We start from the raw sequence: 14,591 nt of genomic DNA on the forward strand, positions 1-14,591 counted from the left end.
GTATGGCCCAGAAGATCATTGGCTGTGGTCTCACCCAGATTAAACAGCTCTATGAGGACCACTGCCGTGGTAGAATTCTGGCCATTACAGAGGACAGTCACCACCCCAGGCACGAGCTCTTCACCCCACTGCCCTCAGGCAAGAGATACAAGAGCATACGCACACTTACCACTAGATTCCTCAATAGCTTCTATCCACAAGCAGTGTGATTGGCGAACACATTTAGCCATGCCCCTCGGACCACACCTATACCATCACCATCTACCCCATTATGATTTCTTATTTATTGCACATCTCCAGTCATTGTTACACATCTGTATTGTTTACATTCAAACTGTTTACTTGTTCATTGTTAACTGTTTGTTTGTATATTGTCTTGATGCACTGTCCGCACTTTGTGTTTTTACACTTGTTTTAACAATCGAGAGACTTTCTGTAAGTAAGAATTCCATTTTACCAGTACTTGTACCGGCTACATATGGCAAGAAAGTTCAAGTTCAAGTATGCTCACCAATTCTCCAGAACACTCTAAAAAGATTCCTAATGTCCACCTGCTGGTCAACCAGCAGCACACGCAGAAGCAGCTTGGTTTAGAGGTCTCTCACACTCAAAGTCACCGATATTCGCTACCGGTCCTGGGATCCACCATGTCTCCTGGTCTCCATTCCACTCTGGCCTTTTTATGGTTTGATTTGAATCAGTTGTTCTCTTAATTGGTCTTTATTACCATTGGTGTAACGAGACTGGGTTGCGATGAAAAGGATCCGATGCAGATGCAGGTTTCCTGGGGCGGTGAGTAGGCGGACAGAGCTATCCAGGAGCTGGGTCGTTATCCGAAGGCGAAAGGTAGGTCGAGATCCGTAAAAAGGCACTGGTGGCGAACAATCCAGAACCAGAGACAGGTTCGTGGTCGGAACAAGAGCAACAGGGTCGATACCAAAAATAGTCACGGGTAGCAAACAATCCACGGGGCGAGACGAAAAGCAAAGTCCAAAGGCAAAACGAAGAGGTCAGAAAATCCGATAAAGCAAAGGGAAAGTAACGCTAGGTAGAACCACAGGTGGAGAACTCAATACCGAGCAGTGTTATGCGGGTAAGGGCGGCTTAAATAATGCAGCCTGCCGCACGGTAAGACGTCTGAAGAGAATTAACACGTGCGGAGGCGTTTGTAATTATCCTCCAGCTGCTGGGACTGATTAGACCTCTTCGGAGTTGGTCTGGGCCGGTTAGTGGTCGTGACAATTGGTTCCGGTCTTTCCTCACTGAGGATTGTTTATAAGGTATAAAACGCGCTGGACTGGGCCCTTCTCTGTGCAGGAGTTACTATCACTACACTAGATGATATAGTAATGCTGCTGTCAGTAAGGCCTCATTCGACTACAGCAGTTCTTTTGCTGTATACATGCCTGTTAGAAATTAAAATGGGCTTTGCAGAAATTCATCGGCATTTGATCATTTTAAATAGATCATAGATTACGTAATAACTGTTCGAGTTTATAGCTCATAAACAAAGATGCGACTTCATAACACTTCAAATTAATTAAATACTTACACACAATGACAGGACACCTCCTGATTCCAGTGTGAGTGTTGTGTTTTCGGCTTTAATGCGTCACACAACTGAAGTATCTTTTGTCATATTAGCACATTTTCCGCGCATATTTAAGTTTGTTATATTTACTGGATAAAAGATGCATATCCTGGAAGCAATACGTCCCAATGTCTACACAGAGATATTTTCAAATCTAATGACTAATCACTAGCGTTCAGTTTTTGTTAACAACACGTGTGCGTCAGACTTTTTTTTTTGCAACATTTGGAGGTGCATTAAACCGTTTTTACAGAAGAGGGAGCCAACGCATATTTCTTCAGAGAATCAACTTTTTAAAAAACGGCGAAACAAGGACAGATTGTAAATAATCTACAAAAGAATTTTAAATAAACAGTAAAGCACATGATGCGGTATACACGTGTGCTGGTTTTGCTATCAGTTAAGGGGGTCGTTTGCTTTTTAAATACTTACGATGATGTAATTTAAACAATAATTAAAGAAAGTTTACGGAACTCTCGCTGAACTTGACGCTCTCGGGTGAGTGACGTCATACGCCGGTCTCGGGCAAAGGCAACCAGCTGTTTCTCGTGACCAGGTGCTCCAGTTTGTAAGCAGGTGCAAGTCGCTGTTCTAAGCTTCGAGGTTTTTTGCAGTGTATAAGGGCTTGTAATAAATATTTGAAGCGGCTGGGGGAGCCAGATGTACACTAAAGGCCTGGCTAGAATACCAACACATTTCAATATCATTAGATATTGTACTGTAATGTATACGGCAACCATTGCAGGCTGTTAATAAATAGCAGGGACCGCAGCCGTCGGGCTGAAGGGAGATTTCCCTTTAGCTCAATTGGCTGGGTCCTTGTTGAGTTAAGCCGGAGGCCCGGGTTCGAGTCCCGATGGGTGGCATAGTCCCTGAGGCGTCAGCGGCGAGGGCGCATATCCACGTGAACCCGAGAGCGCTACAGTACTGTACATCCTTGTAGAACAGTAAAATGACTGATGTTTCAAGACCGGAATGGTGTCCCGGTCAAAGTAGTTTATTCATTTTCCAGTAATCTCACTTCCCCTTTAAACTCTTTGAGAGTCGTACTAAAACTGTCGTACTGGCTTGTGAAAGCAGAATTCGGGGTGCAGGAGTTGTATTTTAGGGTACAGGGCGTGGTACGCGCAACGGATGCTCCTTACGGAGTGGGTTGCCAAAATGTCGTTATATTGATATTATTGATAATACAGTATAGAAAGTTAGGTTTAAGAAAAAGATCACAATTGGAACATTGTGCTGTGTCTCTGAAGTGACTTCCCTTGAATTGTGATATACTGTACATGCGGACAGATACCTGTTGTTCCTGGGAGTCAGCTGAAAACAGTAGTATTTAGTAGTATGGTTTGTAGAAGAGAAAATGCCTGTCTCTATGGGAGAAACGCGCTGTGCTTGCTGTATTTAAACGACAGATCTGGTGACAGCGTCCACTCTTCGCCCGGGATTGCACATAGCTGCACCTCTAATAATAATAATAATAATAATAATAATAATAATAGCTTACACTTATATAGCGCTTCACAGGTGATGGGGACTCCCCACTACCACCAGTGTGCAGCCCCACCTGGATGATGCGATGGCAGCCAGACTGCGCCAGTACGCTCAGCTATCAGCGAGGAGGAGACCCTTGAAGACGCAATAGCGAAACTATCGTGCAGAAAAGAGTCCCCCGCTCCCCAGCTTGTGTATTGTGATAAAAACAGAGTGAGGTGCCATAAAATCAAAAGAAATCGTGGTTAAACTCAATTCTGAGCTATGGTACACGTGTGGTAAAAGCAGAGTAAAGCATTTCATTGCCGACAACCCCGCTGTATGTTGTGCTGGTCGTGCATTGATAAATAAACCTTGATGGATTGATATTGTGAAAATGGCTTGCACTGTCATTACCTTGTGTGCAGCCAAGGGAGACTGTACGGTATCTTTTATCTTCATCTGAATTCTCGACACTTTTAGCATTTCGAAAGGTAACATTTTCTTTAAAACTCGGACACAGGAAGAACTTGCATTTATTTTTTTTATTATTTTTTATTAAACAAGCATCAAAGAATAGAATAATGTTTGGCAACATACAGATCAGGCCTACGCTTCTCGTTTCACAGATACAATGAAAGTGTCACTGTTTTGTCGGTTTTCAGAAGTGATAGACAAGCTAAGGAGAGCTCCCTGCACACACCCCAGTGCAACCGCCTGGCGTCGGGTCTTACCAGCGAAGAAAATGAAAAACGAGCTACGGGTGAAAGTGAAAATTCCAGAGCATCTGCATTAGAAGTTCATTAAGTCATTTTCAGTGACGGCTCCCACGATCTATAGGTCGAAACCGTCGTAGGAATATGAGCTAGGCTCTTCATCTGACCGAACAGAGATTTTGAAATGACGCCTTAGAAAACCACCGTATCTCTTCTGATTATCCCACTTCAACTTAGGTCGAATTCGCCGCATGAACCCTCCATATCTCTTTTGCAGTTCTTCCTGGCTGCTTTCTTCGGCGGAGTCGTGGCTTCTCTTGGGACCGAATTTCCTCAGAAAGCCCCCGTAGCGCTTGACCTCGTTCAGGGCGGCAGCGTCGTCGTTGTAGACCACCTCCTCGTCCTCCGACGTCCCGTCGCCGACCTGGCTGTCCTGCAGCAGCTCGGGCGCGTCTCGTTCTCCAAACTTCCGGAGCAAATTCCCGTACTTCTTGGCCAGCAGGCCTTTGAGGTGTGCGTTTTCTCGCGCCGGGGAGCTACTGAATATTTTGTTTTTGTCGACTTTCTTGATGAATCCGCCGTACCGCTTGACTAAGTTGCCGACGGAGTAGTCCTTCTCTTCTTTGTCCGCTCTGCTCGGCTCGTTCTCCGTCAAACCGGCGGAGTACATCTGAAGGGCTTTCTCGCATTTTTCTAATTCTGTGGTGGACGCCAGAGCCCCTTCGCACTCTAACGTGCAAGCCTGAAAGTAGAAAATAAGGTCAACACGACATATACTCGATGCGCCCTCGAGTCCTTAACTTACCAGTTCGTTGAACAGAATGCCGAAACTACGCTTCTTTCTGTTAAGTCTGTTCATCTTCACACCGATACAACCAGCTAACGCCATTGACGCGATGAATTTCTTTAGAATTCCCGAAGTTATAGTTTCTCGAACATATTTGTACTTGGAGCAGTTTTGTTATTGATGTCAATCTATGCACCGCTCCTGTTTCACAATATTTGGGGGGCACATGGCAGTATTTCTTGAAGTTATATTACGTGACTTGTTTTTATACGATGACAACATCTTTGATCAAATTAACAACAACAACAGAAACGTAACACTTGTACAAAATCATTTCACCTGGTTTAGCCGCTTACCAACCGATGTAACTCTCCATGGTGCTGAAACGTGTGTAATCGATGTTGTCCCCATCTAAAAAGAGTCCTGTTTTCAAAACCCCTAAATTCTTAAATCTTCATTTCTGGCTAAGGGGATTAAAACACCGAAGTGTGTTTAACACATAACCAAAGATTATATTTTAAAAACACTCTGATGTGAACAGAAATTGTCCAGTAAATGTTGACTGATACAACCCATTCCGGTCCCACGTGGCTCAGCTTGACTACACAGAGCGCAAGGCGTTAAAAAGCAGACCTTTATTTTGTGAATGGAATGGAAATACATGCCTATGATTGACTAAACAAGCATGTGCACACAAAATAAATAATTTATCGTGAGTTGGTGAATGTTTTTTTTCAGTTTGGTGTTCCAAGAGTGATTCAACATATCAAAGAAACAAAAACGCCCTGTCACGTTGTATTTCAGAAAGCAGCCCAACCACCCGAAGTAAACTGGACAGTTAATGCTGTCTTACCAGACTGTTGATGTTGACATTGGGGATCTGCTGAGCACAGGTTAAGCACTGGGAAGAGCAGTCTGCTTGGACTGAGGATGGCAAACTCAGACAGAGAACCAAAGCCAACACTGACCACTCCATTCTTAACGTTATCTCTCCCGATGGCTGAAAAGCAAAGACATCGCCCAGCACAGAACGGTTAGCACAGTGCACTATGAGGAAACAAAGACAGCGCATACCTAAAAGGTATCCTTGTCGCATTATGACCAGTTCACAGTCTCTACACTATTTAAGATCGCATGTAGCTCGGCTTATAGACATGGCTTTTTAAAAAGTTGTACTTATTGTACGGAGCACGTCTTCAACGCGAGCCCCGTCTCACAGCGCTGCCTTCACACCGTAAATTTGGGGCGTCAGTTTGCGCTCTTGATAACATTGCAGCGTTTAGCAGATCAAATCACCGTATGAAAACGCCCGACCGTAAGTACCCTCACCTAATCCAACTCGTTACAATTATTGCGAACGTTTAGATGCAAGAAACTGGCGTAGGTGTACATCGTATATGCTACTTCTGCTGTATAATATGTATTACATAAAAGGTATACAATATAAAATACCGTAACCTTTTAATTGAGCTTATAATACATTGATATTACAAAACAGGATACATTATCTGTACAGTTAATCAGTTTTTACTCTTTAAATTTGTTTGCGCAGAACTTGGGTTGCTCTTCCAGTGTGCGCTAGCCACATTTCAATCTTATGTTTTTTTTTCCTTTATTACACCAGCACGAGTATTTCTTGTCGTTACACCCAATATACATTTCCCGTAGTGTAAAGTGCTCTGATTATCGTTGTCTTATAAGCATAAAATAATACGATCGTAAGGGTCGGGATATAAGACTTATTTTACGGAACATTTACATCGTTACTCGATGTTCTCCCATGTTTCTATAATCTCTTATATCTTTTATACAATATACATACACGAAAGGTTTTCCCTTATGTATATCTTCTCTACTGAGCCTAACAGAACTTGTCAGCAAAAACATTGTAGTTCCAGTCTAATTATAGAATTCAAATGTATTTACTGTAACTACAGAGGTAGCGTAATGGTAGTGATGACAGTCTTATCCAAATCACAGTTCACAAATGCAGAGGTGATCAAGCCAATTACAGAACAATCACGATTGCAATTAAGTGTTAATTAGTGTGGGTTTTTCTCTATGGTAAAGCTACGCGCGTCTTCAGCCTGAATAGTATGATTTTCTCTATATAAAATGCTGCTCGTACGCAGGTACTGTTTATACACAAACACACGTAGCCTATTTAAGTATTAATTAAAGGTACGTCCTGGCTAGTTTTGCATTTAAATACCCACTATTTCCCCGTATTAATACATTATTTTTTACAACAATGCATCAGTCGCTCTTAGCCATTATATTAATGGGCTCGTCTTCAAACTGTTATTGTCCTATAATGTCTCGAAATAGTTTGCATGACCACGTCTGCAAAAGAAGATAAGGCGATTATTCCCAAACCCAGACGTTGTCCGATAACACGTTTACCAGAAGTAATAGCAGCCGAAGAAACAAAAAGTCAAGCATTTAAAGTGCAAGAAGAACATTAGGACAGCCTAATTGCCTGCCAATACTGTTTTTTTATATTTTATTATTATAATAATAAATGCAGTATATTGCGCCAATATAATGCGTTATCAAATAAAAAAATGATCTGGTAAAGAAATAGTTACCTTAGCAATAGTGAACGAATTAGTGCTTTTCCACCTGCCAACGGATTCACCTCTGCCACTTGATCTGCAGCTTCTGAGTTTCCTTCTTTTCTTGCTTTAATTTAATCTCCTAGTGCATCTTGAGGAGTCAAGTTATGATGAGTCCCAGTTCTTTGGTTCTTTAAAATCCCATTGCCCGCTCCCCGTCTTTATAAAGACGGAGACTCTGTCGTGTCACTGGGGGACATCAGAATAGATTCTTCTTTTGGACCAATAAGAATGATCGGTTGTATGAATAATCTCCCACACACCCCCCTCTCTGTCTCACACACACACACTCCCACACGCATTCCCCTCTCAGCCTTGGCAGGGCAAGAATTTAATGCCTTTGTGCACGCCGACCGACATGATTGAAAAATAAATACATTGCTTTGGCCATTAATTATAATAGGGGTGGAGATTTAATTATTTTTAATCGTTTGGGGTCTAACTAGTATTGACGGGAGAGTAAATGAATTTCTATTGTTATGTCAAGCAATGCATGGAGGAAATGCTCGATGCAGTAAGGAATGATATAGTACATTAGGTTTGGACGTTCAGGCAGTAACAAAACAAATCGGTAATGCCTTTATACTTCTTAGAGGGAAAAACACCCAATACAGAATATTGAGAATCTAAACCTGTTGCAATTATTTATACTTTCACTACACTTAAATGTTTAATCATTAACCTTTTAATATAGTCTTTTTTACTAATCATTTCTAAAACCTGATGTCAAAACCTTCAAAAGTGGGACTTAAAAGCTATAAATATTGGGTCTTCCCTTCCGACAGAATCGAGTCTTTTCTGTGTCGTCAACTCAGTTGTAAAAAGTTACATTTCCTGTATTCGAAAGCACGCTAAAAGCAGAAAACGAAAGCATAATTATTTTCAACATAATACTGAAAGAGCTCATCTTATTCACCGAACATATTTCCATGTGTACAGGAAAGACGGAGACCTTACACGCCCCATCCTCTGAGAGTTTGTTTCAAACGATACGAGAAAATAGCGTGCCTCTTTTTTTTTTATCAAGGACCAAAAACCAACTACAGGCTCGCGTCACAGTGAAAGCAAACAGCATTTTCTCAACAAACCGGTTTCCATTAATATACCTGACCATTAGCACAACGTCCCTATCCTTGAATTTATGGAATAAGTATCCAGAAATGGATGACTATGTATTTATAGTAGCGACCGTATGGTGGAACACAGGAAGCTTTTTAGAACAATATGTCGTTTCTCTAAATTTTGAACTATATAAACCTATATCCCTGGTATGTAGAAATGCAGTATATGTACAGTATATGTGTACACTTGCCATAAAGCTGTAGAATTTCTCACTGTCATCAGTCTAGCAGCTGTAATGTCATGTTGTGTCAATGTCACAGACCTTAATTGACACTAATCCTGGACTTTCTAATGGTAATGTAGGTAAGCATGTCTAGGCCACCAGGACTATAAATTCTGCATTTCTCTGTTGTACAGATAAGTAGAATTTCAATGTTGAAAGAACAGTTTCTGTGGGATTTACAAAAACTGTAACATAACTAGTTAATTTAATAATTTCATTTTTTAAGTTTCAGGTACGTAGGCAAACTTTTCTGATAAAAGAGAACATAAATTATATTCATGATATATATTTATGGTATATTTAATGTATACCAAACCCTGCAACTTGCTGTTCCATGAGTCTTATAATATTTTTATATTTTATAATGGGGGCTAAGTGTTCGCGTAAAGGAATATTTTTTTTAAAATCATACTTCACATTTTACATCCACTCATCATTTGGAATGTCCCAGCAGAGTATGTGAATCATACTTCACAATGTGAAGGGGGTTAATTAAACGTTGTTCTTTAAAAAGCAATATCAGGCTTTAAAATGACTCTTTTTTTCTAAACAAACACCACTAGATTAGATACTAGAACAGTACTCTGTATCTGAAATAAGATTCTTCACTGATGTATTAAGAAAAATGCATATTGTTTGGTAAAGTATATTGATTTGTCAAAAATATTGATTGATTATAACTCTCCAAGATAGCATGTTATAGTTCTGTTGTTCTAGGAATGAACCAATTTGAATCTCATCTCTTCAGTTTTACAAACAAGAATTATTGAGGCAATTATATTCTTTTTTGTTTAAATAAATTCATAAAATGCATAAAACAATGTTTTTTCCCCAATTATTTTTTTCTTGAGTATTTTATGTCAGATGCAGTAGAACTATTACTCAGGCAGAGGTGGAAGATGTTTTAAAGTGCAAGCTTTTTTTTGCCTTTTGCATTTCTCCACCCATATTCCTTTAGCAATCAAGCACACCTGCAACTGCTATGTACAGTACGTCTGTCCTTTAATGTTGCCTCTTCTGTATATTCTGGAGGGCCACTCTCCTTCCTTGCACGTTAACTTCTGATGGCTTCCTGTACATCATCGTTCTTCAATCTCATGAATGAAACATCCAATGAAAGATGCATTTGCACTCATCTGGACAAAAAACTTAAAAAAGAGAAAAGGACTGTCATTTTTTCTGATGAAAAGACATTTTTTCCTCTAGTGGGCTCCTGATCACAGACCTTTTTCTATTGACTTTCTTGTTGAATCCCTTCAAATCCATCCATCCATATTGCAAGAGAGGCAAAAGGTAACGGAAGAACTTCTCCCGTGCTTCCCAGTAACACAAATGTGAACGTGGGAGTAAACAGATCACGAGATGAAAGGGATTGACAATGGAGTGTGATGAAGGAAAAATAAACATGTCAAAGGCACATTTCACAAAGGGTTTAAGAATTAAAAACGTCAGCATCATGCCATGTGTTATAGAACGAGATGCATCAGTATCTGGTAGTTTTATTATAGGTGATGCTCATTCTCCAGGGGTTAGAATGGACTAAAACTAAAATATCACCAGGGCCTGATGGTGTTCAAAAATCAGACAGGTGAGGTGCAGGACGTGCTGGGCAGACAGGTGAGGTGCAGGACGTGCTGGGCGTACTGGGCAGACAGGTGAGGTGCAGGACGTGCTGGGCAGACAGGTGAGGTGCAGGACGTGCTGGGCAGACAGGTGAGGTGCAGGACGTGCTGGGCAGACAGGTGAGGCGCAGGACGTGCTGGGCAGACAGGTGAGGTGCAGGGCATACTGGGCAGACAGGTGAGGTGCAGGACATGCTGGGCAGACAGGTGAGGTGCAGGACGTGCTGGGCAGACAGGTGAGGTGCAGGACGTGCTGGGCAGACAGGTGAGGTGCAGGACGTGCTGGGCAGACAGGTGAGGCGCAGGACGTGCTGGGCAGACAGGTGAGGCGCAGGACGTACTGGGCAGACAGGTGAGGCGCAGGACGTACTGGGCAGACAGGTGAGGCGCAGGATGTACTGGGCAGACAGGTGAGGTGCAGGACGTGCTGGGCAGACAGGTGAGGCGCAGGACGTACTGGGCAGACAGGTGAGGCGCAGGATGTACTGGGCAGACAGGTGAGGCGCAGGATGTACTGGGCAGACAGGTGAGGTGCAGGACGTGCTGGGCAGACAGGTGAGGTGCAGGACGTACAGGGCAGACATTTGAGGTGCAGGGCGTACAGGGCAGACATTTGAGGTGCAGGATGTACTGGGCAGACAGGTGAGGCGCAGGACGTGCTGGGCAGACAGGTGAGGTGCAGGACGTGCTGGGCAGACAGGTGAGGTGCAGGACGTACAGGGCAGACAGATGAGGTGCAGGACGTACTGGGTAGACAGGTGAGGCGCAGGATGTACTGGGCAGACAGGTGAGGCGCAGGATGTACTGGGCAGACAGATGAGGTGCAGGACATGCTGGGCAGACAGGTGAAGTGCAGGGCATACTGGGCAGACAGGTGAGGTGCAGGACGTGCTGGGCAGACAGATGAGGTGCAGGATGTATTGGGCAGACAGGTGAGGTGCAGGATGTATTGGGCAGACAGGTGAGGTGCAGGGCGTACTGGGCAGACAGGTGAGGTGCAGGACGTACTGGGCAGACAGGTGAGGTGCAGGACGTGCTGGGCATACTGGGCAGACAGGTGAGGTGCAGGACGTGCTGGGCAGACAGGTGAGGTGCAGGACGTGCTGGGCAGACAAGTGAGGTGCAGGATGTGCTGGGCAGACAGGTGAGGTGCAGGATGTACTGGGCAGACAGGTGAGGTGCAGGACATGCTGGGCAGACAGGTGAGGTGCAGGACGTGCTGGGCAGACAGGTGAGATGCAGGACGTGCTGGGCAGACAGGTGAGGTGCAGGACGTGCTGGGCAGACAGGTGAGGTGCAGAATATGCTGGGCAGACAGGTGAGGTGTTCCTGGAAATTATTAATGGATACTTTCTGTCGAATTATTTAAAGCCAGCACATGACTGAAATATTGTGTTGTTCCTGATTTTTTAAAAAAAAGTAATGTATCTTTCTGTTTTCAGGGTGATCTAATCTAGGAATAAGCAGTTTCTTAGCAACCTCGACCATACATTCCTATTCTTCTTCCTGATGTCTTGTTAAGCTTATTGTATAGTTTGCTTTGTCGTTTTGCTCTGGAACAAGGCCATTCTCTGTACAAGGTATTGTTGTAGTAGTATTATCAAGGCATAGTAAAATAAATAGAAAGGCCACTGATTCATGACATTATTTAAAAAAAAACCAAAATCAATTGCCCCAGTCTCTTCCAGCAATGGGCACGATTTCATTACATGTCAATCTATAAAATGCTCCTTGCAGACAGAATTTTACATTGAAATGTTCATTTTTAGTTTTTTTTTTTTTAAACATGAAAAATGGAAACACGCAGAGGGCGGTACGGTGACACAGTGGGTAGTGTTGGGCCCTGGGTTCAATCCCGGTCCTGGACTGCTATCTGTGTGGAGTTTGTATGTTCTCTCTGGGTTCGCATGAATTTCCTCCAGGTGCTCCGATTTCCAAAAACATTCTGTTAGGTTAATTGGCTTTTGGTAAAACTGACCCTGGTGTGAATGTGTGTCTGTGTCTGCTCTGTGATGGGTTGACATCCCGTCCAGAGTGTATGTGCCCATATGCCCATCTGCCTTGCACCCTTTGCATGCTGGGACAGGCTCCCAATCCCCCTGAATTGGAAGAAGCTGTTGGAAAATGGATGGATGGAACACATCGAATACTACTCCTCAATTTCTGATCAGTTTGTAATCATCTGGTTTATTTTGAATATCATTTAATTAATTCAGAAGATCTATAGTCTCCCAATGCAAAGACAGCCAGAATCTTTTAACAAGAGGCAGATAAGTAGCTTGCTTGAACAACTGAAAAGAATTTATTGTTGTCCCAAGACATAAGCGAGACATTATTATAAGACATTATTACGAGGACAATTTAAGAAATTAACAAGCTATAAAAACAGTGCGACAAAATGCACTAGCTGTGTTTTATTTTTGTTTGTGATATAGCAATCCGAAACAACTTAACATCATTAAGTATGTGTGGATGAGGAAAAACAAACATATTTAAGTACTCAGGAGGAACCTGATTATCATACAGATAAAGTACAAATTCAACATACCCCGCCAGCACATGCAATGTGTACTGTATATAGAAAAATAATAGCGCCCCATTTATGGAGTACAGCTTTTTCAGTAAGCGCAATAAAGACAGAGATACAGTATACTTATTTCTCAGTGTTAGCTCTACACCAAACACTCATTCCTCCTATGAAGTTGTGGTTAATATAGAGTTTACAGGGCTGCTGTACAGACAGCTGCACACAAAAGCATGGACACCCCAGTTTTACGATGAGTTATTCAGAAGTTATTTGTCAAATTTACTGTTTATAAAGGACAGTTTGAATTGTAATGTTCAGTAGAGTTTGAAAGGATATAATTGATAAACAACTTTCATTTAACAGTTAATGTTACCTAAATTATTTACTAATTCGATTGGTCAGATTACAATTTAGTTGAGTGCCCTCATCTCTACAGCTCTGTGAATGTCTACAGACCAGTTGTAAGTCTCTGCATCTGTCAGACCAGTTACAATGTTCCATAATCTACCTTGTGGTGTGGCACCACCATATTTATTCAGATGCAAGAAACAGGATGTTTCCCAAGTAGTACATATTTAACAAAAAAAACTTGTATTAGGACTCAGAAGACATAGCTCTTCTTTGGACGTTGAGAGTTGTGGGTGTCTGGGATGAGTTGTCCTTCCATGTCATTCAAGTAAATTCACTGCAATCTTTCCTGAAAGGCCTGGAAGAGATCCTCAGATCCATAACCCAAAGAGTCAGTAAGGACAAATTCAGACCCTTCCTCCTGTTCTGTTGTTGTGCCATTATATATATCCTGTATCAACAGATAGTGCTTGATCACAAAGAGTGTATGGAGGAAAACGTGGAAAGCAGAGCTGCAAATGAAAATAAATGGAACTGGACAATAACCTTCAGTTGTGAACGTGTTCCGTCAAAGAATGAGCAGGAAGCAGGCACAATCTTGACAATACAGTGTCACGTCTCTCTCCTGGCAAACTCCTGTGGACTGCACTCGATTATAACAGCTAGAAAGACATTGCAAAGAATGACCTTAACCTGGGAATACCTTAAAGATATTTAGTGCTAGAATGGCTAGGATATTCAAAGTAATTTTTTTTTGTTACAGAAATGTCTGGACAAACAGTTTGGAAATACAATGAAGCTGACATTTGTAGTTCGTTAAGTTATGTTTCATTGAATCAACTACTTCTGTGTAGTGGGCTGGAAAATAAATCTGTTTACTTGAACACATTTTAGAGCTCTGCTGTCAAGCTTTTTGCCTGGGTCAAATTTGGTTCCAGATGTGGCCTCACTAATGTCTCTAATGTCTCTTTCATTGGTCAAATTCCACCTTTTAAAGATTTCCAAATCTCGGAAACAAAAAACATTCAGAACCTGCAACGTTCTGTCAATCAGAAAGGATGAAAGTTAAGTGAGAGCTCAGCTGGAATTAAACCAGTAGACACTGGGACCAGGAAGCTCTGCTCTGCTCAGTAGCTGATGGCTGTTAGCTTCCTCTCCAGTCCGATGCAGTGGTACACAGCTCCAGCTCACAAGAGTCTGGCCCCTCAAGCCTTCCGGAGTTAATTCCTCGCGGCCTTTTAATTACCTCATTGAACTCATTATCAGCCTATTTGGTCCAATTAAAAATTTTTAAAGGGTCTTTAGTGGGTGATTTTGCAATGGACTTCCTGTTACCCCTTACCCCAATGCCTGCCAGTTATCATTTCAGCTGAGCTTTCAGCCGCTTAATTGAATTAATATCTAATTAATATCCAGGCTAATAACATGCTTAACATGGACATTTTTCTTGCCATTCCAAGCTGCTCAAAAGTTACAGATTTAAACTTGTTCTCAAGAAACAATTTAAAAACAAAGCGAAAAGCACCAAGTTAGTTCCAAGTTCTAGATTTAGTTAAGCGCTCAATTAAAT

At 42.1% G+C, this 14,591-nt stretch overlaps 1 protein-coding gene across 1 annotated transcript; it reads right to left on the reverse strand.

The window, feature by feature from the left end:
• Positions 1-3,895: 3,895 nt before the first annotated feature.
• Positions 3,896-7,201, reverse strand: pdyn (prodynorphin). The gene is made up of 3 exons (XM_088937663.1): positions 7,153-7,201; positions 5,418-5,564; positions 3,896-4,519 (listed from the first exon to the last, which is right to left on the reverse strand). The coding sequence occupies exons 2-3, from the start codon at positions 5,538-5,540 to the stop codon at positions 3,896-3,898; spliced, it is 747 nt and encodes a 248-aa protein (XP_088793789.1). The 5' UTR covers positions 5,541-5,564; positions 7,153-7,201.
• Positions 7,202-14,591: the final 7,390 nt, after the last annotated feature.

Source organism: Atractosteus spatula, chromosome 19 (assembly GCF_055471065.1).
Source record: "Atractosteus spatula isolate fAtrSpa1 chromosome 19, fAtrSpa1.hap1, whole genome shotgun sequence".
Lineage (NCBI taxonomy): Eukaryota > Metazoa > Chordata > Actinopteri > Semionotiformes > Lepisosteidae > Atractosteus > Atractosteus spatula.

What these genes read in the sequence shown, in the direction of transcription:
- pdyn (XM_088937663.1), bottom strand. Translation starts at nt 5,540, where the DNA reads ATGGAGTGGTCAGTGTTGGCTTTGGTTCTCTGTCTGAGTTTGCCATCC. An exon ending in ATGTCAACATCAACAGTCTG is followed by an intron (nt 4,520 to 5,417) that starts GTAAGACAGCAT and finishes TTCTACTTTCAG; the next exon opens with GCTTGCACGTTAGAGTGCGA.